The 25,944-nt window shown below is 60.5% G+C and overlaps 2 protein-coding genes across 2 annotated transcripts in view; one reads left to right on the forward strand and one right to left on the reverse strand.

Moving 5' to 3' along the window:
* The window catches only part of NIBAN2 (niban apoptosis regulator 2), a 30,074-nt gene extending 11,806 nt beyond the window's left edge, over window positions 1–18,268 (forward strand). Inside the window, exons 2-14 of the mRNA XM_032708571.1 lie at window positions 1,886–2,016; window positions 5,415–5,543; window positions 5,666–5,771; window positions 7,109–7,276; window positions 11,147–11,262; window positions 11,341–11,445; window positions 12,545–12,707; window positions 13,078–13,265; window positions 13,446–13,601; window positions 14,244–14,360; window positions 14,775–14,882; window positions 14,984–15,095; window positions 15,917–18,268. Of these exons, the coding sequence (XP_032564462.1) occupies window positions 1,886–2,016; window positions 5,415–5,543; window positions 5,666–5,771; window positions 7,109–7,276; window positions 11,147–11,262; window positions 11,341–11,445; window positions 12,545–12,707; window positions 13,078–13,265; window positions 13,446–13,601; window positions 14,244–14,360; window positions 14,775–14,882; window positions 14,984–15,095; window positions 15,917–17,319 (3,002 nt within the window). The 3' untranslated portion in view covers window positions 17,320–18,268. The remainder of the gene's footprint in view (window positions 1–1,885; window positions 2,017–5,414; window positions 5,544–5,665; window positions 5,772–7,108; window positions 7,277–11,146; window positions 11,263–11,340; window positions 11,446–12,544; window positions 12,708–13,077; window positions 13,266–13,445; window positions 13,602–14,243; window positions 14,361–14,774; window positions 14,883–14,983; window positions 15,096–15,916) is intronic.
* Window positions 18,269–18,901: 633 nt separating this feature from the next.
* On the reverse strand, window positions 18,902–25,555 carry SLC31A2 (solute carrier family 31 member 2). The gene is made up of 4 exons (XM_032708572.1): window positions 25,453–25,555; window positions 21,817–21,883; window positions 20,250–20,418; window positions 18,902–19,660 (listed from the first exon to the last, which is right to left on the reverse strand). Exons 1-4 carry the CDS (start codon window positions 25,456–25,458, stop codon window positions 19,492–19,494), a joined length of 411 nt encoding a protein of 136 aa, XP_032564463.1. The 5' UTR covers window positions 25,459–25,555; the 3' UTR covers window positions 18,902–19,491.
* Between the last annotated feature and the right edge of the window lie 389 nt (window positions 25,556–25,944).

Consider the following 25,944-nt stretch of genomic DNA (forward strand, 5'->3'; position numbering starts at 1 on the left):
CAAGTCTTGTTTCAGCCTCTGCAAATAATTGACTTTTGCTTTTCCATTGACTCCAAACCTCCTAATTGGCCCCGCCGTTAATCAGGGAGGAATGAGTGACTAAGCCCGTCTCGCCTGCCCGGGGACCGGGGGCTCGCTTTTTCCCATGAACTGAAAGGAAACGAAACCTCAAAATGTCCTTTTCAATCTCAGCTGCCTGCACGGCTACCCCTCTCCCTGGCCAAAATCACACAGCTCGGGAGCCGGGAATTGCAGCAGAGGTGCTGCAGGGACGCCAGCACGGCCTGGCTGCGCCTTCCCGGGGGGAAAGGCCAAAAATCCGGGCTGAGGAATTCCTCTGGCGGGATGAGCCACCCTCTCATCCTTTGCTGTGAAGAACTGTGTTAAACTGAAAGCGGTTTAAAGTGATTTTCAGCCCTGGCACAACGATGCAGCGCTCCCATCGCCGGCAGCGCTGGCGTCTCCTCGGGGATGGGTTTATCTCCCCCCGCCGCTGTCCTCGGGCAGCGTTTTCCTCTGGAGCTGCTCATCCCCAGAGGGATTTGCAGCACCCTGCAGCAAGCTGCTCCTTGTGCTGCCTTGGCTGCCAGCACGGCTCGGGGGCGGCTGCTGGCTGGAAATTTTGGCTGCTGCCGAGCTGTGCCGAGCCGGCTCGGGGGGCTGTTTTGTCTGGGTTCATGCCCCCAGCATCGTGCTGGCTCCGGCACTGGGATGCAGAGCCAGCATCCTTCCTCCCGTTGCCAGTGCTCTGGCAGGGCCTGAGCTGTCAGAAATACTTGGAGGAGACTCAAATTCTTCCTTTTTCGCAGGCTCTGGGGCAAAGTTGAGAGGGAAATTCAAAGTCGAGGCGCCCTGTGCCAAAGGCGGCTCTGGGGGAGGTTTTCCCGCAGCTCTGGGGGAGGTTTTCCCGCAGCTCTGGGGGAGGTTTTCCCGCAGCTCTGGGGGAGGTTTTCCTGCAGCTCTGGGATGCTTCATGCCAGGATTTTGGTGTGGGAGCCCCATGTGGGGTCTGGAGCTGGGGTGGGGAGGGTACTGGGTGGGTCAGGGTGCCCGTGGGACAGGGATGCTGGTAAAGGTTGAGGGGACAACCCCACTCCTCTGCTGTGGCTAATGGCCCAGGAGGAACAAGGGGTTCCTGTGACTGCCCCCCTGGGGCTGGGAAGACCCTGTCCCCGCTGCTGGGGGGTGGGTTTGCAGCATCCCCCCACCCTGTGCATTGAGGGCTAGGAGGCTGCTGGGGAAGGGATGGAGGGGATCTCCTCCAGTGTGGGGTGCAGGGGAGCACCTGGCAGCTCAGGCTCTCCCAGCACCTTGGTCTCATCCCAGTCTGAAGTTTGGGGTCCTGGTGGGGTGCCTGTCTCACCTGGGGGTGCCATGGAGAGTGTAGGGGGTACCAGGCTGTCCTTTCCCTTCTGAATCTCTGCAGTGCATCACCAGCTGCAGGGCCTGGATCCCAGCCTGGGATGGCCCTTCTGGGGGCACAGCAGGGTCAGGGGGGTGTGAGGGACGTTTGGGGATGGGGAATGGAGGGTTGCCCCAATCTCAGCAGGCCAAGCTGGTGGGAGCAGGACCGGGAGCTGCACAAGGCATGGGAAGCCGGAATCAGCTTAATGTCAGGAATTTCCTGCCGGGGAGAGGAATCCATGAAATAATGTGAAAGGCCAAAAAAAGAGATCATCCTGCCCCCAAATCAGTGCCTGGGCTGGATGGGGAGGGCAGAAAGCAGCGGGTTCCTCTGTGCTGCCTGCACCAGAGTGTGCCCTGGCAGCAGGAGGGCGACGGGAGGTGGGTGGGGAGGGCACCTGAGGTGACCCAGGTGGGTTTGCAGCAAGGAGACCCCCAAACCCAGCCCTTTGCCTGACGTGTCTCTGCTCTCCCTTTGCAGAGAAGACAGGGAAGGTGCTGGGGGAGTTCTGCAGGTGCTACAAGGAGCAGTACGGGGTAGCTCTGTTCAACAGCGTCCGCTATGAGATCGAGGGCAACGGGGGCCCGCAGGCACAGCTGCTGCACCGCAAGGTAAGACGGGCTCTGATGTCCCCCCCAAAGCCCAGGCACGGCCCTGCTCCACCCTGCCAGGTGGAATGTAGCCCATGCCACTGGTCCAGCCCATCCCTGGGGAGTTGTGCAGCACATTGGGGTGGTTTCCTTTCCCACCCCGCGGAAGGAGCACAGGCAGCGAGCGAGGACAAGGCTGGCTCTGGGATGCAGCCCCATTGTGTGCCTGGCAGGAGCTCAGGGACCCCCTGGTGCCCGGTGAGGCCCTGAGCAGATGTGCCAGGCTGTTGTTCTCCTGCTCCTGGGTGCGAGTGATGCTCCAGCCCGGGCGAATTCCCAGGGAGGAGTAGGAAACACCTGGCAGATGGCCCTGATCCTGTGGGGGAAGCAGAGCCGGCTCCAAGTCTGATCTCCAGCAGCCACGCGTCTCATGCCTGGGCTAAAGGTCTCCCTTGGAGATGGAACCTGTGGCTCTGGCACCCGGGTGGGGATCCTGCCCTTTCCTCCCTCCTCCAAAGGCAGATGCAAACGGGCAGGGGGTGCTCATCAGGCAGGGCTTGGGATCCGCCGTGGAGCCACTGTCCCGTGGGTGCTCCTTGAAAGCAGGAGGAGATGTGATTGCTCATGGAGAGAGGCTTCTACTCTTGTCTGGAGCTTAAAGGGGGTACTTTTGTTAGAAATCTCAAAAATACCTCTGTGTGATCACGCTCAAGCCCTGGGTGCTCACAGCAGTTGTGTCCCTGACCCACCTCCTCTGGGAGCTGCCCTGGGTGCTGGGTTTGTTAGGAAAAATAAAGGAGGGGAGGTTCCTGTGGAGGAGCCAGGCACTCAGTGTCCTGAGCACCGTGTCCCTTGGCTTCCTTGGAATTTAGCAGATACCTTCAGCTTCTACTCCCCGGGAGGTACCTCCATCCCCAGGTTTGTTGCTTCAAGCAGCCCAGGAATGTCTGAGCAACAGCAGCAAGGTCGGGAGGTCAGGGACACCGTGCAAGTCTTGGAAAACACCGGTGTATAAATAGGACATTCCTCTTGCTCAGTGTCCTGTCTGCTGCCCCTCCCCTCCCAGGATCCCAGCAGTGCCACTGGGATATGTCCCACCTGCTGCCCCTCCCCTCCCAGGATCCCAGCAGTGCCACTGGGATGTCCCAGTGCTCCAGACACCGTAGGGACCAGTCTGTGGGGTGGCTCTGCGAGGAGCTGGGTGATCATCTCCTCCAGATGGACTCTCTGCTCCCCAAACATGCCCAGAAAGTTGTGGATGTCTAGAGATGGAGGGTGGCATCCTGCCTGTCCTCAGGCTGGGATGTGGCACTTGGGATTTTTAGATGTTAGTTATTTATCGGCCTTTTTTCGTGGTCTCTGTGGGGATGCAGTGCAGTGAGACCAGGGGCTGGTGGCCCTGCTGGGCAGAGGGGGACAGCAGGGCTGGGGTCATCTGAAACACCAGCAAGATTCAAGAGTAGTGAGAATATGGAATAAATATCTCTGCCTTTGGTCTCTCCAACAACCCAGGTGTCCCCATCCAGAGCCTCTGGAAAACCATCCCTGACACCCTCTGCTCCCATGGCAGCCCCAAAGCTGCCATTCCCCAGCCCCATGACAGGGATGTGGGCAGCCCAGGGGCTCCCTCCTTGCCCATCCCCACAATTTGGCACATACCTGCCTGTCCCAAATACCTGCTGGAGTTGGGAGGTGCCACCTCGGTGCCTCCCTGGGGCGAGGAGGGTGTGTCTGGAGGGGATGGCTGTGCTGGGGCTCCCAGGGTGCTGCTGGCCCTGAGCTGAGGGTCCCCTGGAGCCCTGGCAGGGCTCAGCCTGGGTTTTAGTCCATCAGCAGCTGCTCTGTCTGGCTCAGTGTGCCCTGGGCAGTGGTTTCAGAGCCAGTTTGGGGGGGCTCATTCTCCTTGGATGAGCCACCCTGGGGAGACACTGATGGGGGCTCCCAGAGCTGGCACCTCCTTTCTGTCCCCATCCTGCTGGTGGCCTTGGGGCTCAGATTCTCCTGCCTCCTGCAGTCCCTCAGCCCTGCAGGGCTTAGTTTGGGCTTCTTCTCCCTCTTCCAAGGGCTTTGGCAAGCCCTAAGGAGCAGTGAGGTGCTGTCAGCCAAGCTGCTGTCAGACCTCCCCCAGCCCAAGGTGGGTGTGTGGTCGGGGGGGGAGTACAGGGCTTGGGGAAGGCAGTGAGTGAGGTTCCTGGGAACCAGGAGATGGGAAGCAGGGAGAAGAGTGGGAAAAGTTCCTCCAGGAGGGTCCAGGTTCTGTGTCATGGTCCCTCCTGATGGCCACCGTGGTGGATGGTGGGTGGCCACGGCAGCAGAGGCGGCCGCCACACACTCGAGCCCTCACGAGAGCTCTCGGCTCTTGTTTATGTTCCCGGGATCATAAAAATTCCTGGGACAGATTCTTGGCTCTCCCAGCCAGGCTGTGTTTGGGATGGTGTCAACGCTGCGGCGTGGGGGCCAAGAGGGGCTGGAGACACAGTGAGGGGCTGCTCTGGGAGGGGGGAGAGGGGAGGGGGGATGTCCTTGGCCTGTTCCTGTCATAGAATCCTATTGTGGAATGATGGAATGGTTTGGGTTGGAAGGGACCTCGAAGCTCATCCGGTTCCACCCCCTAACATGGGCAGGGACACCTCCCACGAGACTTTCCACCATCCAACCTGGGCTTGGACACTTCCAGGGATCCAGGGGCAGCCACAGCTTCTCTGGGCAACCTGTGCCAGGGCCTCACCACCCTCCCAGGACAGAATTCCTTCCCAATCTCCCATCTAAATCTCTCCTCATTTAGAGGAGCTGTTGCTGGTCCTCCATGAAGTCCAGGGCATCTAAACACCAACTGATGCTGAGCCCTATGGGGTGGCTTCTTGCTTTTCCTCTTTCCCATCTGGAGACCCAGCAGAACAGGACTGGGTTCCTGCCATCTGCAGATGCCTCTGGCAGGACCTTCCTGCTGATGCCCACTTGCCAGCAGTGCCACAGACGGTGCCCACTGCCCCAGGCCATGGAATTTGCAGGAGCTGGGGCTGGGAATTGCTGCTGGAGGGCTCTTCTCCAACCTGCCACTCAGCCAGGGGAGCTCAAGTCTCTCAGCTGAGCTTGGTGTGTCCCCCAGGATGGAGATGGAGGGGCAGGGCTGTGACCAGAGCGTGGTGAACCCCACCACGTGTGACTCCAGTGGTGACATGAGCAGCCTCTCTGGGGTTTTCTGGTGACTCAAAGGTGTCACCCAGGCACACCTATTCAGGCACTCAAATTTTCAGTGCTGCAGGAGATAATCCAGTGGTGAACTTGGAGACCCTCAGCACAACCCTAGTGCAGCAACACCCACCCAGCCACCATGAATTGACCTGGCTGAGCTCCCCAAGCCAGAGCTGCCCCTCACTGAGCCCCTGTGCCTCCCACCTCTCTGTCTGCTCCCCCAGGTCCCTCTGGAGGACCATGTCATCTACTCGGGCAACATCTTCCAGTACATCGAGGAGAACAAGAAGTGGCGGAACCGGTTCTGCGTCGTCCCGCACAACTACGGCCTGGTCCTCTACGAGAACAAACTGGTGAGGAGAACCCCCCCTTCTGCCCATCTCCGGTGGGGGCAGCTCCCAAGGGGACCCCCAGTCGTGGTGGGGTGGCCATGGATGCTCCCCATCATCCGTGACCATCTCCTCCTCCTGCCCAGGCCTACGAGCGGGAGCTGCCGCCCCGTGTGCTGGTCAACAGCGCCGGCTACAAGGTGCTCACCTCCGTGGAGCAGTACCTGGAGCTGGTGAACAACAGCCTGCCTGGTGAGCCCCCTGCACCCCCTGACGCTGCTGGGCACCCCCTGGGCACCTGGGGGAAGGGGGGGGTTTGGGGTGCGTGATGCCTTCTGGAAAGGGTGGTTTTGGGGTGTGCGCATCCCTGAGGACTTTCAGAAAAGGGTGGTTTTGGTGTGCAGGATCCTTGAAGACCTTCATGGAGGGGTGGTTTTGGGGTGTAGCATCCCTGAGGACTTTCAGAAAAGGGTGATTTTGGGGTGTAGAATCCCTGGGGACCTTCTGGAAAAGGTGGGTTTGGGGTGTAGCATCCTTGAAGACCTTCATGGAGGGACGGATTTGGGATGTAGCATCCCAGAGGACTTTCAGAAAAGGATGATTTTGGGGTGTAGCATCCTTGGGGATCTTTATAAAGGGTGGTTTTGGGGTTTAGCATCCCTGAGGACTTTCTGGAAAGGGTGGTTTTGGTGTGTAGGATCCTGGAAGTCCTTTAGGAGGTGTAGTTTTGGGGTGTAGCATCCTTGAAGACCTTCATGGAGGGGTGGTTTTGGGGTGTAGCATCCCTGAGGACTTTCAGAAAAGGGTGATTTTGGGGTGTAGAATCCCTGGGGACCTTCTGGAAAAGGTGGGTTTGGGGTGTAGCATCCCTGAAGACCTTCATGGAGGGACGGATTTGGGATGTAGCATCCCAGAGGACTTTCAGAAAAGGGTGATTTTGGGGTGTAGCATCCTTGGGGATCTTTGGAAATGGTGGTTTTGGGGTTTAGCATCCCTGAGGACCTTCTGGAAAGGGTGGTTTTGGTGTGTAGGATCCTGGGAGACCTTCAGGAAGGGGTGGGTTTGGGGTGTAGCATCCTTGAAGACCTTCAGGAAGGGGTAGTTTTTGGATGCAACATGCCTGGGAACCTTCTGGAAGAGATCATTTTAGGGTGTAGAATCCCTGAGGGTCTTCTGGAAAAGATGGTTTTGGGGTGTAGCATCCATGGGAACCTTCTGTAAAGGGCAGTTTTAGGATGGAGCATCCTTGGGGACCTTTGGGAAGGAGTAATTTTGGGATGTGGGGCTGCAGGGAAGGAGAACAGCCCCGTTTCCCCCAGTGGGACATGAGGACTCTGCTCAGCTCCTGCCACAGACACCAGGGAAAGAAGGAAAACACGTCCATGGCTCCGTGAAAACCACGGAGATTTTAGCGACTTTTAATTCCATTTCTCACTTTTCACTCCTGATTTCCTTTTTGGAAGAGCAAGGCTCTTTTCCACTTTTTTTTTCTGGCACAACTCCCAGCAAAGGCGCTGTGGGAAGGAGATGGACACCCCCAGCCCTACCCTGCCCTGCCTCCTCCTCAGAGCGTCCTCCCCTCTCTGCAGGTGTGACACCCAAATCAGGGCACTCCCCCATCCTGAAGTGCCCCACGGATTTCCCCCTCATCCTCTGGCACCCCTATGCCAGGCACTACTATTTCTGTGTGATGACGGGCAAGGAGCAGGACAAGTGGCGAGCGGTGTTCCAGGACTGCGTCCGGCACTGCAACAACGGTGAGCGGGGCTGGGGGGGACACCAGGGCATCCATGGGGGGTCCAGGGTGGGGACAGCATTGTCCCCCTGCTCTGGGGAGGGTGGTTGGCTGGTTGGGGTTGGGTTTTGGGGCCAAAGGGGATGATTTGGAGGTCAAGAAGAGGAGTCGGGTGGGAGCTGCTGGATAAGAAAATGCTCCGGGGAGGTCTTAGAGCATCTTCCAGTGACTGAAAGGGCTCCAGGAGAGATGGAAAGGACTGGGGGGAAAGGACAAGGGGATTGGTTTCCCACTGCTAGAGGGCAGGATTGGAAGGGATATTGGGAAGGAATTGTTCCCTGTGAGGGTGGGGAGGCCCTGGCACAGGTTGCCCAGAGAAGCTGCGGCTGCCCCTGGGTCCCTGGAAGTGTCCAAGGCCAGGTTGGACAGGGCTTGGAGCAACCTGGGCTAGTGGAAGGTGTCCCTGCCCATGGCAGGGGGGTGGAACAAGATGATCTTTAATGTTCCTTCCAACCCAAACCATTCCATGATTCTGTGTCTGAGCCCCTTATCTGCCCCTTGGAGCGTGGGCAGAGCAGGAACTTCCAGCTGCTGGAGCATCCCTGTGCCCACCCCCATCCCCCTGCCCATAGGGATACCTGCCCAGGGCAGGAAGCATTTTCAGAGCTAGCATAGAGGCTGACTCAAGAGCTGCCCTCATGCCTATTTTCCACCCTGAGGTAGAAAATACTTGGTAAGACAGTCATCAAACCCCAAATCCCAAACCCCACCGAGTGCAGCCAGGGCTGTGGGCAGAGGGGAGGAGGCAGGACCTGCCTCCCACGTCAGCAATACTCTGGCAGGAAAACACGATTTTCCTGCTTGGCTGTGGCCTGGGAGCTCCTGGGCTGAGCCCCAGGTCCTGGCCCTGCCTGGGATGGGGAGAAGTTTCCTGAGGAGGGCGGTGCCAGAGCTGAAACCTGCTCAAAATCGGGTCTTTTAGAGAGCAAAGAGCAATGCTGCCTATTTTGTAAGTGCTTCTTGCAGTCCTGGGAGCTCTGTATAGCCTGAATTTTGCCTTGATTTTGCCAGAGCTGCTGTTTAGGGAGCAGAGTAAAGGGGTGGGATCCGGTGCCTGGGTTTCAGTGGGAGTTTCCATTCTTCCATGATAGATTAAATCTCCTGAAATCTGCTATTTTGCTTTTTTTTCTTGTGCTGGGGGTGTCCAGTCTCGTTGGACTGATTGTGCCCCCTCAGCCCACCCAGGGCCTGGCTCCTTTGGGGGTGGGTGGATGCAGTGACCCCTCATTCCTCTTGGGATTGTGCCTGAGCATCATTTCTGGATGCAACTCAGCACCCCAGGACCCACAACACCAGGGCACTGTGAGCTAAACCAGCTCTGGGTGAAAGAGGAATTAATCTCCTGCTAACAAAACCCCAATTTATGATCTTTAACTCCCTCCCAGCACCCCAGGTGCTCCTGTGAGAGACAAGAGAGGTGTGAGCTCCTCCACCACCCCTGCTCCCTGCCAGGGTTGTGCCAATAAATCCTCTCCTCCCTCTCCTTCTCCTCAGCATGTGATGGAAAAGCCTTCCCGGGGTGGGCAGTGGGCAGGGAGGGCTCAGTGCTGGGGAACTTCTGCATTCCTACAGCCCAGATTTCTCTGTGAGATTGTTCTTCCTGCCCCTCACTGCTCCTGAGAGCTCTGGGATACTGTTTCATATTCCATGAAAGCTCTTTTGTTGTTGTTGTTGAGCACTTTTCATTTTTTTTTATCCCTAAATTAGAGGCTCTGTTTCTACCTCTGGTTGTGAGCCTTGTGGGAATTTTCACCTCCCCTTCTCAGGCTGTATTTCTGTAACACCAGCTCTGCTGGAAGGACTGGGGATGTGCAACACTGTTCCTCACACACACAGTGCCCAGCCTTGTGTCCCTGGAGCCCTTGGCTGCTCCAAAAGTGTCCCTTGCCCTGTTTGGTGACACATGGGGCTGGGGCAGTGCCTACCCTGAGGGTCTTTCCCCTTGTTAAGGATGGTTTGGGTGGGAAGGGACCTTAAAGATCATCTTGTTCCGCCCCCTGCCATGGGCATGGACACCTTCCACTAGCTCAGGTTGCTCCAACTTGGCCTGGAACACTTCCAGGGATGGGGCAGCCACAGCTTCTCTGGGCAACCTGTGCCAGGGCCTCCCCACCCTCCCAGGGAAGGATTTATTCCCAATATCCCATCTAAACCTGTCCTCTGGCAGTGGGAAGCCATTCCCCCTTGGCCTGTCACTCCATGCCCTAAACCACATATTAATGAAGCAAACTCATTAAATTTGCCCCATGAAGTGGTACAGGGGCTTCTCTCAGCCCTACTTGTCCCTGGACGGGGCACAGGGATGTCCCCAGGCTTGGTCTGGGGTGAGTGACTCTGAGGGGGGCAGATCCAGGAGGCTTTTTGTGGGGTGAATCTTGCCCCACTCTCTGCAGGATTTGGAGGATGATCTGTAGCAGCTCTGGCTGGGGACTGAAGCTCGTGCCAAGCTGTCCCAGCTGGGAGAGGATGCTGAGCTGCTGGGATCCATGGATGGAGGAGCTCAGCCTGGTTCTGGCTCCCCCCGAGCCCTGAGAAAGGACAGATTTGACTTTCTCAGTGTTTTCCCCCCTGTATATTAAGTTGCCCCTTAGGAAAAGCTGCTTAGGCTCGGAGTTAACTGTAATCATCTTACAAAAGTCTGTGTGCAGTGGGAAAGATCCACTCCCTGCCCTGGGCTGCCCCTCCTGGGAAGGGAAAGCCCACCCCTGGGTGTCCTGGGTGGTGCAGGGATGTGCTGTGACCCTCTGCTGTCATCACTGCAGGGATGCTCTCCCAGAGCCTCTGCTGGGGGACAGGTCACCCTGACAGGGCTCACATCCATCCTGCTTCCCTCCTGCCAGGGGTCTGGGCATGGGGAGTGGAGTTGGGTGCTGGGGAGGTTCATGCCAGGGGTGTTTCTCTGGCTGTGAGGCACCTCCACAGCCTGGGCAGGCTGGGACAAGGCAGGACATGTGTGGGATATATGGGACAGCTCTTGGGCTGTCCTGCCTGCCCACTGTCCCCATCTCCTCCTCCTCCACATGGGATGTGGCCACGGGCTCCCAGCACCCTGCCCCTCCTCCTGATGGGGGCTGGGGGAGGGTGGGGGTGACGTCTGAGCCCCCTCGTGCTGCTGACCCCGTGAGCTGTGCTGCAGTGACTCACCTCGGGGTCAGCCCAGCTGCCTGGGGATGGGGCCCTGACTCATTCCTGATGCCTCTTGACCACTTTCCTCTTCCTCCTGAGCTGTTCTGCTCCCTTCAGGGCTCCCCCTTTCCTCCAGCCCCCCCCAGCTGCCCTGTCCCGTGGTGCTGGGGGGCTCACTGGTCCCCAAGCAGTGTCAGGGATCACTCAGCCCCCCATCCTGCTCAGCCCCTGCTCCTGCTGTGCCTTTAGAGCTCACTGAGCCCCCAGGTCCCCATGTACTGTTTGGGGTCACTGAGCCCCCCATCCTGCCAAGCCCCTGCCCCTGCTGTGCCTTCAGGGCTCACCAAGCCCTTGGGTCCTCACATCATTGGAGGTCCCTGTGCCCAAGGTCCCCGTGCACCATCAGGGGTCACTGAGCCCCCCATCCTGCCAAGCCCCTGCTCCTGGGTGCCTCCCTGCCCTCAGTCTGGCTCTGGAGGGGTTAATCTGGACTGAATAAGAGACCCCCAACCACTGCTGCCCCCCACCCAGTCAGAGACAGTGTCCTGGGACAGGACCCCCCCAGTCCTGGTGACATCCCCGAGCTCCTCGCACGGCTCCGAGGGCGTGGGGGACTGCAGGGATGCCCTGCCAAGGAGGGCTGGGGTGCTGCAAACTCCCTGGCAGTACCAAGCTGCCCACTCATGCCCCTCCCTACCCTCTCCAGGGATCTCTGAGGACTCCAGGGTGGAGGCTCCAGCCTTCACGGACGCCGTGCGCATGTACCGCCAGGCCAAGGAGCAGTTCGGCACCTGGGACATGCTGTGCGGCAACGAGACCCAGGTGAGCTCCTCTGTCCCACCCCGGGCTCTGGGGGCACGTGGGGGCCGAGCAGGCCCCCCAAAACCTCCTGCCTTACAGGTCCTGAGCAACCTGGTGATGGAGGAGCTGCTGCCCGAGCTCAGGAGCACCATCGGCCCCCGGCTGAAGGGGAAGGCTCCGGAGCGCCAGCGGACCTGGATCCAGGTGTGGGGCTGGGATTGCTGGGGGAGGGGGTCACCGTTGCTGTCCCTCCCCCTGCCTGCAGTCCCAGCTTTGGGGGCTGCAGTGCTTCCTTCCTCCCCTCCCTGCCGGGCTCGCTGCCCACCAGCTTTCCTGCCCCCTCTCCCGGCCCCCTCCAAAGAATCCGTCCTTTCTCCACAGTGGTTTTTTAAAGCTGTGCCCCTGCCCAGCCCTGCCCAGCCCTGCCTGCTCTGCCTCGTCCCCGGGGCCAGGGAAGCAAACAGGAGGAAGCCCAGCCCCGGAGCAAAGCCTGTTCTGGCTATTTTTAGTGAGCCATTTTTAGAGCAGCGCAGGCTAAATCCAGCCCAAACCCTTGCGAAACACTGAGGGCTCTTCAAAACTGCCTGGTAAAACCTTAAAACCCGGCACATAATTACCACCAGGCTGGTAATGGGCCACTGGAGCAGCCTGAAAACACACAAACACTGCTTTCTCAGTAGCTGTGGTCTTAGCTGCAAAGCTGGGAAGCCCAAGGGAGGGAGAAGGGGATGACTCTGCTTCCTGCCAGCCCCAAAATCCCAGCATTTGGCTGCAAAGTGAGTGTGAGACTTCAGCGAGTGGCTCCATCCTGCACATGGGGTTGGCTCCTGAGAGCCCAGGCAGGATGAGCAGGCAGTGCACAGCTTTCCAATGGGGTCAGGGGCTCTCCTGCCTGGACCACCAGTATCCCTGGACCAGCAGCATCCCCAGTCCTGCAGCATCTCCAGCCCTGCAGCATCCCTGGACCACCATCATCCCCAGCCCTGCAGTCCCTCAGCCCTTCAGCATCCCCAAATCTGCAGCATCCCTGGACATGCAGCCTCCCCAGACCCTCCTGGGGCAGATTTTCTACTTGAGGCTCAACTCTGTGCCCCTCCAGCACCACTTTGAAGCAGCTTCTGCACTGCAGGAGCTTCATCTCCCCCAGCTTGATGGGGTCCCTGGGTGGCAAACCTGCTGCGAGGCAGGGTCCTGTCAGGGCAGGGGGAGAGGCTGGGCAGGTCCTGCAGGGGATGGGCTGGGGGGGCAGCTGGAGGTGAGGGGAGCAGGCAGGTGACCAGCCCAGCTGTCCCTGTCCCCCCAGATCTCAGATGCCGTGTACAGGATGGTCTATGAGCAGACCCAGGCCCAGTACGACGCTGCCAGGGCGCGGTGCGAGCAGGAGCGGCCCCGGCTGGAGAGCACCATCCGCACCGACATGGACCAGATCATCACCTCCAAGGAGCACCTGGCCAGCAAGATCCGAGGTGCAGCCCCACAGGGATGTGCATGGATGTGTCCATGGCCAGCTCCTGGGGTGGCATTCCCCCCGTTCCACCAGGGTGTGGCTGTTCCCAGGATGCAGCTCTTGGAACCCTTGGGGAGGTGCCACCAGGCGCAGTTTTGGGGTGCTTGTCCTTCACTGGCGTTGTCCCAGGAGGTGGGGACAAGGTGGGAAGTCACCCCTTCAAGCATGGTAGGGATGGGTTCAGTACAGACCAGGGGCCCTCTCCAAGAAGGGTTGTCCTGCAAGTGGGAGCCTTTTGAGTCCTTCTCCGTGGGGTGGGTTTAGGACTTGATATGAGGAGCTGGCAGGGCAGAGAGGAGCCTCACCATGCTTCTCCCTGCTCCCTCCAGCCTTCGTGCTGCCCAAAGCAGAGGTCTGTGTGAGAAACCACGTCCAGCCCTACATCTCCTCCATCCTGGAGGCCCTGATGACCCCCACAAGCCAGGGCTTTGCCGAGGTGAGGGAGGTGTTCTTCAAGGAGGTGACGGACATGAACATGAACGTCGTCAACGAGGGTGGCCTGGAGAAGCTGGTGGAGGTGAGACCCAGCAGTGCTCCTTGCTGGCTGGTGGGCTTAGGGGTGACAGGGCCACTCCTGCTGCCCTGCCCAGTGTGGGCAGCGCTGGGGGACCCCAGGCTGGGAAAATACGGGGGAATTTTTTCCCCATGAGTACATGGAGAGGCTGTCCCACCCTGCTGAGCCTGGCTTTGTCCCCAGTACATGGAGAAGCTGTCCCACCTGGCCTTCCACCCCGTGAAGATGCAGTCATGCTATGAGAAGATGGACCAGCTGAAGCTGGAGGGTCTCCAGCAGCGATTCGATGTCTCCAGCACGTCTGTCTTCAAGCAGAGGGCCCAGATCCACATGAGACAGGTGGGATGGGGACTGGGCTCCTCCCGTGCCCCCCTGGGCTGGGCACAGAGGGCTGGGGAGCCCAGGCAGGGTTTGGCTGGGATGTCTGTCCTGTCTCAGGCACATGGCTAAGGGTGGATCAGTCCTGAGGGTGGGCAGCTCCCAGGCTTGGGCATCACACCACAGCTGCCCCTCTACCACTGAGCCCACTGGCACCAACAGGGCCAGGAGCCCAATTCTGGGGTCTGATCCAGCCAAACCTGGAGTGAGGTGTAGGAGGATGAGCTTTGAGCACCTTCTTCCTCCAACATCCTTGGTCCTTGTGATGGAGGCTGTGGATGCCACGCTGGGCTGTCAGGGACCCTCCCAGAGTGAAGGATATTTGCCTGTGAGGGTGGGGAGGCCCTGGCACAGGCTGCCCAGAGAAGCTGTGGCTGCCCCATCCCTGGAAGCATCCAAGACCAGGTTGGACAGGACTTGGAGCAACCTGGGATAGTAGAGGGTGATACAAGATAATCTTTAGGGTCCTTCCAACCCAAACCAGTCTGGGATTCTGTGATAAGGCTCATTTTGGGGTGTCACTGCCCCCGGAGCCCCCTGCCCACCCCTGTGGCTGGTCCCTTTGGTTCCCCCCCCACGTTGACCCCATTCCTCTGCTCCCAGCAAATGGATGATGCTGTGCACACCTTCGAGACGCTGCTGCACCAGGAGCTGGGGAAGCTGCAGGGCAAGGACGACCTGTGCAAGTCCATCCAGCGCATCCTCGAGAGGGTGCTCAAGGTGAGGCCTTTGGTGGCCTGCGGTGCCCTTGTCCCAGGGCCAGGGAAGATACCAGGAGTGATGTGATCGACTTCAACAAAAGTCTTCTGGGGAAATACTTCTCTATATTGAGGTTTTCATGCAGAGGGGGAAATCACCTGGAACAGCCAGGCCCCTGTCACTGTAAAAACCACTCAGGGTTTAGACTGGCCCCCTAACCTTCCTTCAGCCAGCTATGGAGGAGTTGGCTTCTCCCCAGGCTCAGGCACTCCGGGAAGCAGCTGGAAAGAGGGATGTGAGGGCAGAGGAGTCTGTTCACTCCTCTACAAATGGGGGACAGGGAGGGGGCAAAACTTGGGGGTTTGTCCCCGAGCTCAGGGAGCTGCCAGCCCTCAGCCCTCTCTGACCTGGGGCACCCTCTCACTCACCCTGCAGAAGTTCGACTACGACAGCAGCACGGTGAGGAAGAAGTTCTTCAGGGAGGCCCTGCTGCAGATCACCATCCCCTTCCTGCTGAAGAAGCTGGCACCCACCTGCAAGGGGGTAAGAGGGCAAAGTCTGGGGTGTGGGGAGGGACCACCTCCCCCTGCGGAGGGGCTGGAGTGTCCCTCCCACCCGGGCTGAGCCGCCCGTTCTCCCGGCAGGAACTGGCCAAGTTTCAGGAGCTGATCTTTGAGGACTTTGCCAGCTTCATCCTGGTGGAGAACACCTACGAGGAGGTGGTGCTGCAGTCAGTCATGAAGGACATCATGCAAGGTAGGGTCCCTGGCACCTGTGTGAGGAGGGGTGACCCCGTGCTGGGGGCTGTGTGAGGAGGGGGTGACCCCCTCTGCAGGGTGCTGTACAAGAAGGGGGAGACCCCAAACAGGGTGCTGGAGGTTGGATGAAGAGGGGGTGACCCCCGTGCAGGGTGCTGGGTTCTGTACAAGGGGAGGTGACCTAGTGAAGGGTGCTGAGGGCTCTGTGAGGAGGGAGTGACCCTGTGCAGGGTGCTGGGGGCTTACAAGGAGGGATGTCCCCATGGAGGGTGCTGGGGGCTGCACAAGGAGGGGTGACCCTGTGCAGGGTGCTGGGGGCTCTGTGAGGAGGGGGTGACCCTGTGCAGGGTGTGGGAAGCTGCACAAGGAGGGGTGACCCTGTGCAGGGTACTGGGGGCTCTGTGAGGAGGGGGTGACCCTGTGCAGGGTGTGGGAGGCTGCACAAGGAGGGATGACCCTGTGCAGGGTGTGGGAGGCTGCACAAGGAGGGGTGACCCTGTGCAGGGTGCTAGGGGCTGCACAAGGAGGGATATCCCCATGCAGGGTGTCGGGGGCTGCATAGGGAGGGGTGACCCTGTGCAGGATGCTGGGGGCTCTGTGAGGAGGTGGTGACCCTGTGCAGGGTGTGGGAGGCTGCACAAGGAGGGGTGACCCTGTGCAGGGTGTTAGGGCTGCCCCAGCAGCAGCTTTCCCACAGGTGGGAGCAGTGGGTGGGACGCTGAACCCCCTCACCCAGCTCCAGACCCCACTCCCTGTCCCCACGGGGAGGACTGGCAGAGGTGCCCGCAGCCCCTCTGACCCCGCTGTGCTCCCCCCCAGCCGTGAAGGAGGCGGCGGTGCAGCGCAAGCACAACCTGTACCGGGACAGCATGGTCCTGCACAACAGCGACCCCAACCTGCACCTGCTGGGCGAGGGCATCCCCATCGACTGGGGCGAGGAGTACCCGGGGCAGCCCGAGCCCGAGCCGGCCGGGCAGGGCGACCGGCGCCGCAGGGCCAGGCAGGTGGTGTCGGTGATCCAGGACGACGAGGGGACCCTGCCCTACGAGATGGGCACCGAGCCGCGGGAGCTGCAGGATGCCGGAGTGCCACCCAGCTCCCCGGGTGGGGTGAAGGAGATCCGGGAGGCGCTGGCACAGGAGAGCCCCGGGGACGGCACCGGGGAGGAGGAGGAGGAGCAGCTGACGAACGGCACCGATGCCACGCGGGAGGGCGGCCCCGGCGAGGAGGGGGTGGCAGGGTCTGTGCCGGGGGGTGTCACCCCCCGAGGTCCTGCCAGTGAAGGGGATGGGCTGCGCCGCCCCACACCGGCATCGCCTGGAGCCGAGGCCCCGTCCGGGGCTGCGATGAGACGTGTTGCACCAGCGCCGCCTGTGCCCGGAGCTGCGGGCCCACCGGGGGCTGGGGGGCGACGTGCCACACCAACATCTCCTGTCCCTGGAGCTGAGATCCCATCAGGGCCTGGAGAACAACGTCTTGCACCAGCATCTCCTGTGCCCAGAGCTGAGATCCCATCAGGGCCTGGGGAAAAACGTCCTGCACCAGCATCTCCTGTGCCCGGAGCTGAGATCCCATCAGGGCCTGGGGAACAACATCCTGCACCAGCATCTCCTGTGCCCGGAGCACAACGTCCTGCACCAGCATCTCCTGTCCCTGGAGCTGAGATCCTGTCAGGGGCTGGGGAAAAACGTCCTGCACCAGCATCTCCTGTCCCTGGAGCTGAGATCCTGTCAGGGGCTGGGGAACAACGTCCTGCACCAGCATCCCCTGTCTCTGGAGCTGAGATCCTGTCAGGGCCTGGGGAACAACATCCTGCACCAGCATCTCCTGTCCCTGGAGCTGATGTCCCATCAGGGGCTGTTGTGCCACAGGTCACGCCAAGATCATCCTTGCTGGCATCACCTGTGCCCAGAGCCGATGTCCCCTCAGGGGCTGAGGTGCCACAAGCCACACCAAGATCATCCGTGCTGGCATCACCTGGAGCCAGTGTCCCAGCAGAGCCCAGCCTGCCCCACGCTGCACCAGCATCCCCCAAAGCCGATGTGCCAGCAGAGGTGCCCCATGTCACACCAGCATCGTCCCCTGCCCCCGGAGCCCAGAGCGCCGGGACAGAGCGTCACCGGCCCAGCGACCAGGAGACGGGCGAGGATGTGACCCCTCCGGGCCCCCCGCAGCCCACGGGCACCACAGAGAGCGGTGAGGGGGTGCAGACTGAGTTCTAGCCCAGCCCCCCCTGCCGTGGACTGGCCCCGGGGACGCTGGGGGTTGGGGAGGGGGAACAGGACCCCTGCCGGGGATGGAGAGCAGCGCCGCGGGAGAGGGAGGGGATGGGAACACCGAGACCTTACTGCCTTGCCGGGGGTCCCCGCTGCCGTGGGGGGGCCGGCCACAGCCACCGGGTCGGACTAGGGGTGACCCCAGCCCGGCACAGGGCTCCCCCTGCACTCTGCTCTGTCCTTCTTCTGCCTTATTTCCTTTTCTACTGAAGAGATGCTTTACTGAAGAGATGCTTTATCTGCCCCCCAGCACAAGTGCCTGGGGCTGCTGGGGGGGGGCTGGCACTCGCCCCACTTGGGGTGGGGGTGTGGGATGCTCCTGGCTGCCCCGGGGTCATCCCCTGCCCCAACCCCAGGGGTTTCCCGGGAGCTTGCTCACCACCACCCCACCCGGCCGGCTCCGGGAGTGCCAGTGGGAGTGGGGGCTGCAGGGGATCGTGGAAAACGCGAGGACAAGCAGGGGCACGGCAGGGATACAGCCATGCTGGGGGGAGTGGAGTGCTGCCGAGGGGGTGAGAGCTGGGGTAAGCATGGGCTCGTGGGACCCAGGCTGAGTTTACAGCATCCAGGCCAGGCTTATGGCACTCAGGCTGGGCTTGTGGTACCTGGGCTGGGTTCATGTTGTCCGGGCTGGGCTCACAGCACCCAAGCTGGGCTCACACACCCAGAGTGGGCTTGTGGTACCCAGGCTAGGCTCATGCACACAGGCTGGGCTCACAGCACCCAGGCTTGGCTCATGCACACAGGCTTGGCTCATGCACACAGGCTGGGCTCACAGGTCACCCTCACCCCGGGGTCTTCTACCAGCTATTTAAGTTCAGAGTGACATCTCTGGGGGAAGGTGGCACTCACACCGTGTCCCCAGCCGTGCCTGGCAGGACTGGGCTGTCTCCAGGCTCAGCTTGCTGTGCAGTGGAGGGATCCCAGCCCTTGCCCTCTGGAGCTCCCCGTTTCCGTGCTCGGATCGTTTCTCCAGCTCTCAGGCTTGGCGGGTTTTGGCACCTGCAGTGACGGTCGAGCAAAGAGCTGTGGTTTGCTGACCCCCCCCAGCAGCCCTGCCCACCGAGGGGAGGGGGATGGGACGGCTGCAGCCCCCCCCACAGGGATGCCAAAAGCCCTGGGGCTGGGGGGGATCTGCAGGACTCGGGGAGGGGGGTGAGACACGTGCACGTGTGTGCACCGAGCAGGGCCCAGCACCCGACACTCACCTGTGCTTCAGGTGCCAGTTCCTGCCCCACAGGGGGGGTGCCCAGCCTAACCCACTCGGGGAGGCCCTCCCCCAAAAAGTGCCTTGCTTTGGGAAACTTAAAATCTGTCTCTTCCAGGATATTTTATTAAGAAAGATATACAAATGTTTAAAGATATGCTTATAATAATTAATAAAACGGAAAAGCTTTATTTAAAGCCAGAGGAGGCTGTCCTTATTCCTGAACCTCACTGCTGGGGAGTAGGGCTGGGGACTCCCATTCCTACTGTGACCAGGGGGTGTCACGTCCTGAGAGCACCCAGCAGTGACACAAACCAGGAGCAGAGTGACTGAGATGATTTTATTAAAAGGGGTGTCCTGAGGAAGCAGCAAGAGGCACCCGGAGCAGCACTGTCCCCCTGGCTCGGGGGCTGCTCCGACCCCATCCCTGAAGCACTGGCAGGAGGGGGGTGGGTGAGGGGCAGCAGGACCCCCCAGCATCCCCAGAAGGCACTGTGTGAAGAGGGGCTTGGTGCAGGGCAGCTCTGGGGCAGGAGGGCAGAGGGCCCTGTCCCCAGCGTGTCCCCGTCCCCAGCAAGTCACCGGACCATTCCCGTTCCAGCCAGGATGAACCTCCTCGAAAAGTGGGGAGGGGAAGGAAATGCCCAGCACCCCCCCGCTGTCACCTCCTGGCCAGAGGTCCCTGAGAGCCAGGGGACAGCCACCAGCGTGGCAGTGCTGGCCGTGGGGCTCCCTGTCCCCAGCACTGCCCCCTCACAGCGGGGCCAGCCCCGAGAGCCCCACAGCAAGTCCCTGGGGCTCTGTGTCCCACCCGGCACAGGGGACAGGGACAGAGCCAGCAGAAGTGACAGTAGCTATTCCAGACAGAGCAGCAGGAGGTGGGGGCACGTGTCCCACTGCCCCAGGGGGGTCTAACCCCGGCCGAGCAGGGGGTACACCACAAAATAGCCCAGCGTGGAGCCCACGATGGCCCCCAGGAAGATCCAGGCATTGTAGGACATCACAGCCAGCATCACCAGGTAGCCCAGCACCACCTGCACCACGTGGAACAGCGTCTGCCCAACGTGGTACCGGAACCACCTGTGGGACAAGATGGGAAACCCCATCACTGAGGGGCCGGGACAGCCCATGTCCCCCTCCTGCCAGGATCCCGGAGCAGATAGGGAGGGATTTGGGGAGCAGGAAGAGGGATGGGGGCTGCAAACAGCACCACAGAGGGAAATCCTGCCCCAAAGGGGATTTTATTAAGAAAAATAGGATGTTATAGGGGAGGACATTATTAAGAGGTTGGCAGTAAGAGCAGCCTCAGGGATTAAACATGAGAGAAAAAACCCAGGGATTGGCTCCAAAGGAGGGAATCGCTGGGAATCTGCTGCTTGTGCCCATCCCTGAACCATGAAGACCCCCCCACAATGGCTCTTGGGGGAAAAATGAGCCTTTAGACACCACCCTGGACATCTCCCAGAGCGCCAGGAGGGACTGGGATGCCCCTGGAGCCACCTCCCCAGGCTGTACAATCATCCCTTTCCTGGGGGAAAGCAGTTCCCTGGAACTCCTCGGCTGCCTCCTTAGAGCCCTTCTCCCCTCCTGCACTGGCCAAGGGGACACAGACCCCTCCCTGAGCCCCCCACTGCCCATCAGAGGGTGCAAAGGGGGGTCTCTGAGGTACCTGCCCTGCGCAGGGTCGGTGTCCCCCTCCTGTGGCTCCGTCAGGGCCTCCTGGCTGAGGCTGCGGGGCAGTGCCAGCAGCGCCCGCCGCAGCAGCACGGCCTTGCCCATCTTCAGGGCCTCGTAGAGCACAGACAGCAGCAGGATCACCAGCACAGACAGCACCATCCCTGCAGCACAGGGCTCGTGTCGGCCAGGCTGGGCTCACACACCCAAGCTGGGCTCATACATCCAGGCTGGGCTCACACATCCAGGCTGGGCTCACAGCATCCAGATTGGGCTCACACACCCAGGCTGGGCTCACACACCCAAGCTGGGCTCACAAACTCAGGCTGGGCTCACACACCCAGGCTGGGCTCACACACTCAGGCTGGGCTCACACACTCAGGCTGGGCTCACACACCCAGGCTGGGCTCACAACATCCAGACTGGGCTCACAGCATCCAGACTGGGCTCACACACTCAGGCTGGGCTCACACACTCAGGCTGGGCTCAAAGACCCAGGCTGGGCTCACACACTCAGGCTGGGCTCACACACCCAGGCTGGGCTCACACACCCAAGCTGGGCTCACACACTCAGGCTGGGCTCACAACATCCAGACTGGGCTCACAGCATCTAGACTGGGCTCACACACCCAGGTTGGGCTCACAACATCCAGATTGGGCTCACACATCCAGGCTGGGCTCACACACTCAGGCTGGGCTCACAACATCCAGACTGGGCTCACAACATCCAGATTGGGCTCACACATCCAGGCTGGGCTCACACACTCAGGCTGGGCTCAAAGACCCAGGCTGGGCTCACACACCCAGGCTGGGCTCACACATCCAAGCTGGGCTCACACACTCAGGCTGGGCTCAAAGACCCAGGCTGGGCTCACACACCCAGGCTGGGCTCACACACTCAGGCTGGGCTCACACATCCAAGCTGGGCTCACACATCCAGGCTGGGCTCACAGCATGCAGGCTGGGCTCACACACCCAGGCTGGGCTCACACACTCAGGCTGAGCTTGTGGTACCCAGGCTGGGCTTGTGGAACTCAGGCTGGGTTTGTGGTACTGCAGGAGAGACACCCCAACACTGCCCATCACCAGGGAGGGGCTGTTGGGGCCGGGGGGGTGTCCCAGCACGCTTGGGATCCATGGGATCCTTATCCACAGGATAAGGGGGAGGGCTCCTGACATCAGGGTTGGGCAGAAGGTTTGAGAAGTGGTGGAGGATTTATTTAACCCAATCCCCCCCCTTGAAATTCCTAGGGAGGATTTTTTGGAGGGGGTTGCTCTGAAAAAAATATACAACTTTGCCTTGACTCCACAAAAACGTGGGAGTTACAACACGATTTTGGGAGAATAATTTAATGAGGGAAAAAAATCAGTGTAAAAGGAATTGGGAAGCTGAGATATCACTGAGTGACCTGGGAGGGTTGGCAGGCTGAGATGGGGTGCTTCCCACACCTCCCTGTTTCCTGCTCTTGGCATGGGAAGGTGCCCTCCAAGCCCTGGGAGGGATGGAGGGATGGATGGAGGGGTGGATGGATGGATGGGTGGGTGGGTGTCCCAGGGCCTACCTGTGGGGCTGTGGACATTCCAGAAGTCAAAGAGCAGCACTACCGTGTCCGAGAAATAGAAGGTCATCTGGAAAAGAGACCAAGGAAAGGGCAGCACGAGGAACCCCTCGGGATCCATTCACCCACTACCCCAGAGGGCTGAGCTGATGCTCATCTGGGGTTTTACCACATGGTGCAATCTTTTTTCCCCAGTTCCTGAAACAGGAAGAGGAACTTGCACTGACAATCCCAGTCACGCTGATGGGACTAAACTCTTCCCTTGACCTCCAGCAGGACAGGTCTCACCTCCAGCAGCAGCTCCTGTGCGTGTCTGGGCTGTGAGAAAAAACCAGTTTAGCTCTGTGGCAAAGAGAGACCAGTCCAGGACTCCACTAGTCCAGAGCTGAGAAGGGAAGGTCTGTGGGGGCAGGTGGAGGCTGGTGGACACCACCCAAAGACTGATGGGAAACCTCCCAGGACAGAGAAACCTCTTGCATTGCTGGGACACCCAAAATCTCAGTCCCCAGGGCACCCAGAGCCATTGTGACCACCCTGGCAGAGGAGTATTGTCTGTCTGTCCAAACTGGGGCTGCCAGGACCTAGAAAGGCACCACCCCCCTCCTTCATCAGGCTGAAACAGGAGGAACAAGAACTGCTCTTCTGTAACAAACCCAGCTGCAGAGCTCACACCCAGCTGCCAAGTTACTGAATCACAGAATCAACTGGGTTGGAAAAGACCTCCGAGGTCATTGAGTCCAACCCGTGACCCAACCCCACCTTGTCACCCAGACCATGGCACTGATGCCACATCCAGGCTCTGCTCAAACACCTCCAGGGACGGGCACTCCACCCCCTCCCTGGGCAGCCCATTCCAAGGGCTGATCCCTCTCTCTGCAAACAACTTCTGCCCCATGGCCAACCTAAACCTGCCCTGGGGCAGCTCAAGGCTGGGCCCTCTTGTCCTGCTGCTGGTTCCTGGCAGCAGAGCCCGACCCCCCCCGGCTCCCCCCTCCTGTCAGGGAGTTGCAGAGAGTGAGAAGGTCTCCCCTGAGCCTCCTCCTGTCCAGGCTGAGCCCCCCCAGCTCCCTCAGCCTCTCCTCCCAGCACTTGTGCTCCAGACCCTTCCCCAGCCTCGTTGCCCTTCTCTGGACCTGCTCCAGCCCCTCCATGTCCTTCCTGAGTTGAGGGGCCAGAGCTGGGCACAGCACTCCAGGGGTAGCCTCCCCAGTGCCCAGGGCAGGGGTAGAATCCCCTCCCTGCTCCTGCTGCCACACTGTTCCTGATCCAGGCCAGGATCCATTGGCCTTCTTGGCCACCTGGGCACACTCTGGCTCATGTTCAGCTTCCTGTCAATAGGTAAAAGTCTTGCTCATTTTACCACAAAAAGTGGAATTTTGTTGGTAGTTTTATCCTCCCTTTGGTGAATCTCTCTAGGAGGTGTTCCTGGAGCTCCTCTGCCACACTGATTTGGCTTTGGCAGAGTGTCCCCACCGTTACTGACACCAGCAGATGTGACTGACTGGCCTGGCCTGAGCCAGAAATACCCTCCAATAACCGAGAGTCATTAGAGACCAGCTCTAATTACACCCTTCAGGCCTCTCTCTACCCAGAGCACATTAGCACATGTAATTGGCTCACCCTTTTAAGCTTCCTTTTGGCCATGGATTAATGGTAATCAGCCTTTAAATGAAGCTATTTCTCCTTTACAGGCTTCACCCACAGGTCTGCAGAGTGGTGAAAGGAGGAGGTGACTGTTTTAGGGACAAGGGAACAGAATCATAGAGTCATTAAGGCTGGAAAAGCCCTCCAAGATCATTGAGTCCAAACACCATTAAACCACGTCCTCAAGTGCCACATCCATGTATTTTGAACACTTCCAGGGACGGTGATCCCACCACTTCCCTGGGCAGCCTTTTCCAAAGATCCAGAAGATCCCCTTTGCTGCACCAGGTCTCCCAGCCTGGGCTGAAGCCACGTGCCTTTGGGTGCCCAGAATGGGCAAATCCCTCAGTCCAGTGGGATTTCTCCAGAGATGGCACCTGGTTGGGGGAAGTGTGGTGGGCAAAGGTCCAGGGGGCAAGTCCTAAAAATCCCTGCACTGTTTCCAACAGGGAAGAGTCCTCACTGCCAGGGCGATGTGACAGGCCCAGGGATGCTGGATGGAGGGATGAGCTCCTGCTCTCACCCACCTGCCCACGCAGCAGGGATTGTTTAGTTGCCCGGGTGAGGCTGTGCCCGGTCCCTCCTCCGCACCTCGCAGGAATTTCACAAGGAAACACAGCTGCTGGAAAACACCCTGTGCTGCCTCTGCTCCTGTGCATTTAGTGGCTGAATCCACTGCAGTTTTGGGGTTATCCTGAGAAAAACCAGTGGTGCCTGCACGGAGCAGGGTCAGGCTGCATCCCGACCTGCTGCTCCGGTCCGACCGGGACACCTGGGCCTGCCCATCGGGACAAACCTGCCTCCCTGCAGCACCCGACCCCTGCTGAGCAGCACATCATCCCAGCCAGGAATGCTGCAGCACCCTGCTGGGGTCTGGGGAGGAGTCCCCAAACTGGGATTCCCCTGGGGGATGGTGTCAGCCACCCTCTGGGCCTCGCAGGGATGCTGCTGCCAGGAAATCGGGGGGATTCGGGAGCCTTAAACACCAAATAGAATCACTAAATAGTTTGGGTTGGAAGGGACTTTAAAGCTCATCCTCATCCAGGACTTCAAAGCCATGGGCAGGGACACCTTCCACTAGCCCAGATTGCTCCAAGCCCCGTCCAGCCTGGCCTTGGACACTTCCAGGGATGGGGCATCTAAAACCCACGTCCGAGCTGGGAGCACAAAGCAAACCTGCTGCAGGGGGGGCAGTTCAGGGCCTGAGCTGTGCCTTGAGCTCCTGCTGCAAGAGCCTGGTGGTGCTCCCAGAACAGCCCTTCCCCACAAGGGAGAGAGGGACACGGGGGAGTGGGACACGGGGGAGAGGGACACGGGGGAGTTGGACATGAGGGAGAGGGACATGGGAGCACAGGACAGGGGGGAGAGGGACACGGGGGAGAGGGACACAGGGGAGAGGGACATGGGAGCACAGGACACGGGGGAGAAGGACACGAGGGTGAGGGACACGGGAGAGAGGGACAAGGGAGAGAGGGACACGGGGGAGAGGGACACGGGAGAGAGGGACCCGAGGGAGAGGGACACGGGGGTGAGGGACACGGGGGAGAGGGACACGGGAGAGAGGGACACGGGGGAGTGCGACACGAGAGAGTGGGACATGGGAGCACAGGACACGGGGGAGAGGGACATGGGGGAGTGGGACACGGGGGAGCCTTCGAGTGGGAATGTGGTGGCACGGGGGTGCGAGGAGCAGACAGACAGACGGACTGACAGACTGACAGACTGACAGACTGACCGACATCCCCCCCCCGTGCGTAGGCTGGTGCAGGGGCCGAGAGGGGACCGGGGCGAGGGGGGGGGACCGGGGTAGGCGGCGGTACCCGGGGGGGGACGGACACTGGCGATGCCTCAGCCCGCAGGAAGGTTCCAGGGGGATTTAAGGCGCCCGCAGGGGGATCCACGAGGTCTCAGGGGGGATTTACAGGGGGATTCACGGCACCATCCGCGCCCGGGGCGCGCACCCGCGGGGCCCCCCGTCCCCCTCCCCGGGCTCACCTGCATGGTGGCGGTCGGGCCCCGGCCCGTGCCGTGCCAGCCGGGGCTGTCTCGGGGCTGTCTCGGGGCTGTCGCTGTCGCTGTCGCTGTCGCGGTCGGTGACGCGCTCGCGGGGTTCCCCGGGAGCTGTAGTGCGGCGGGAGCGCGCTTAGGGCGGGGCGGGGCTGGTCCGGTCCCTCCCGCATCCCGGCGGGGCTCAGCATCCCCTGCGAAAGCGGGTCCTCGCCCCTCCGCGATCCCCTGTCGCTTCCCCTTTCCTGCTGGCTCGGTTCCCAGCTCCCGATCCCAGCGCCCACGGGTTTTTCTGCTGGTTTTCCTTCCCCCCCCCCCCTCCCCCCGCCCGGTCCTGCTGCCGCCCCGGGTTTGGACTCGCGAAGTGCAGAAGGGATTTTAGGGCGGTTCACTCTCTCGGAGAGGAGAATTTTCCAGGGAAACCTCAAAGTTTCTAGTGCCTAAAGAGGCTCCAGGAGAGCCGGAGAGGGACTTGGGACC

Source organism: Chiroxiphia lanceolata, chromosome 21, assembly GCF_009829145.1.
Source record: "Chiroxiphia lanceolata isolate bChiLan1 chromosome 21, bChiLan1.pri, whole genome shotgun sequence".
In the NCBI taxonomy this organism is placed as follows: domain Eukaryota; kingdom Metazoa; phylum Chordata; class Aves; order Passeriformes; family Pipridae; genus Chiroxiphia; species Chiroxiphia lanceolata.

Excerpts from the sequence above, each read along its gene's own strand:
- SLC31A2 (XM_032708572.1), bottom strand. Across the intron at positions 20,419-21,816 it reads GAATGTCCACAGCCCCACAG|GGATGGTGCTGTCTGTGCTG; the intron begins GTAGGCCCTGGG and ends CCTGTGCTGCAG. Across the intron at positions 19,661-20,249 it reads ACCGACCCTGCGCAGGGCAG|GTGGTTCCGGTACCACGTTG; the intron begins GTACCTCAGAGA and ends CTTGTCCCACAG.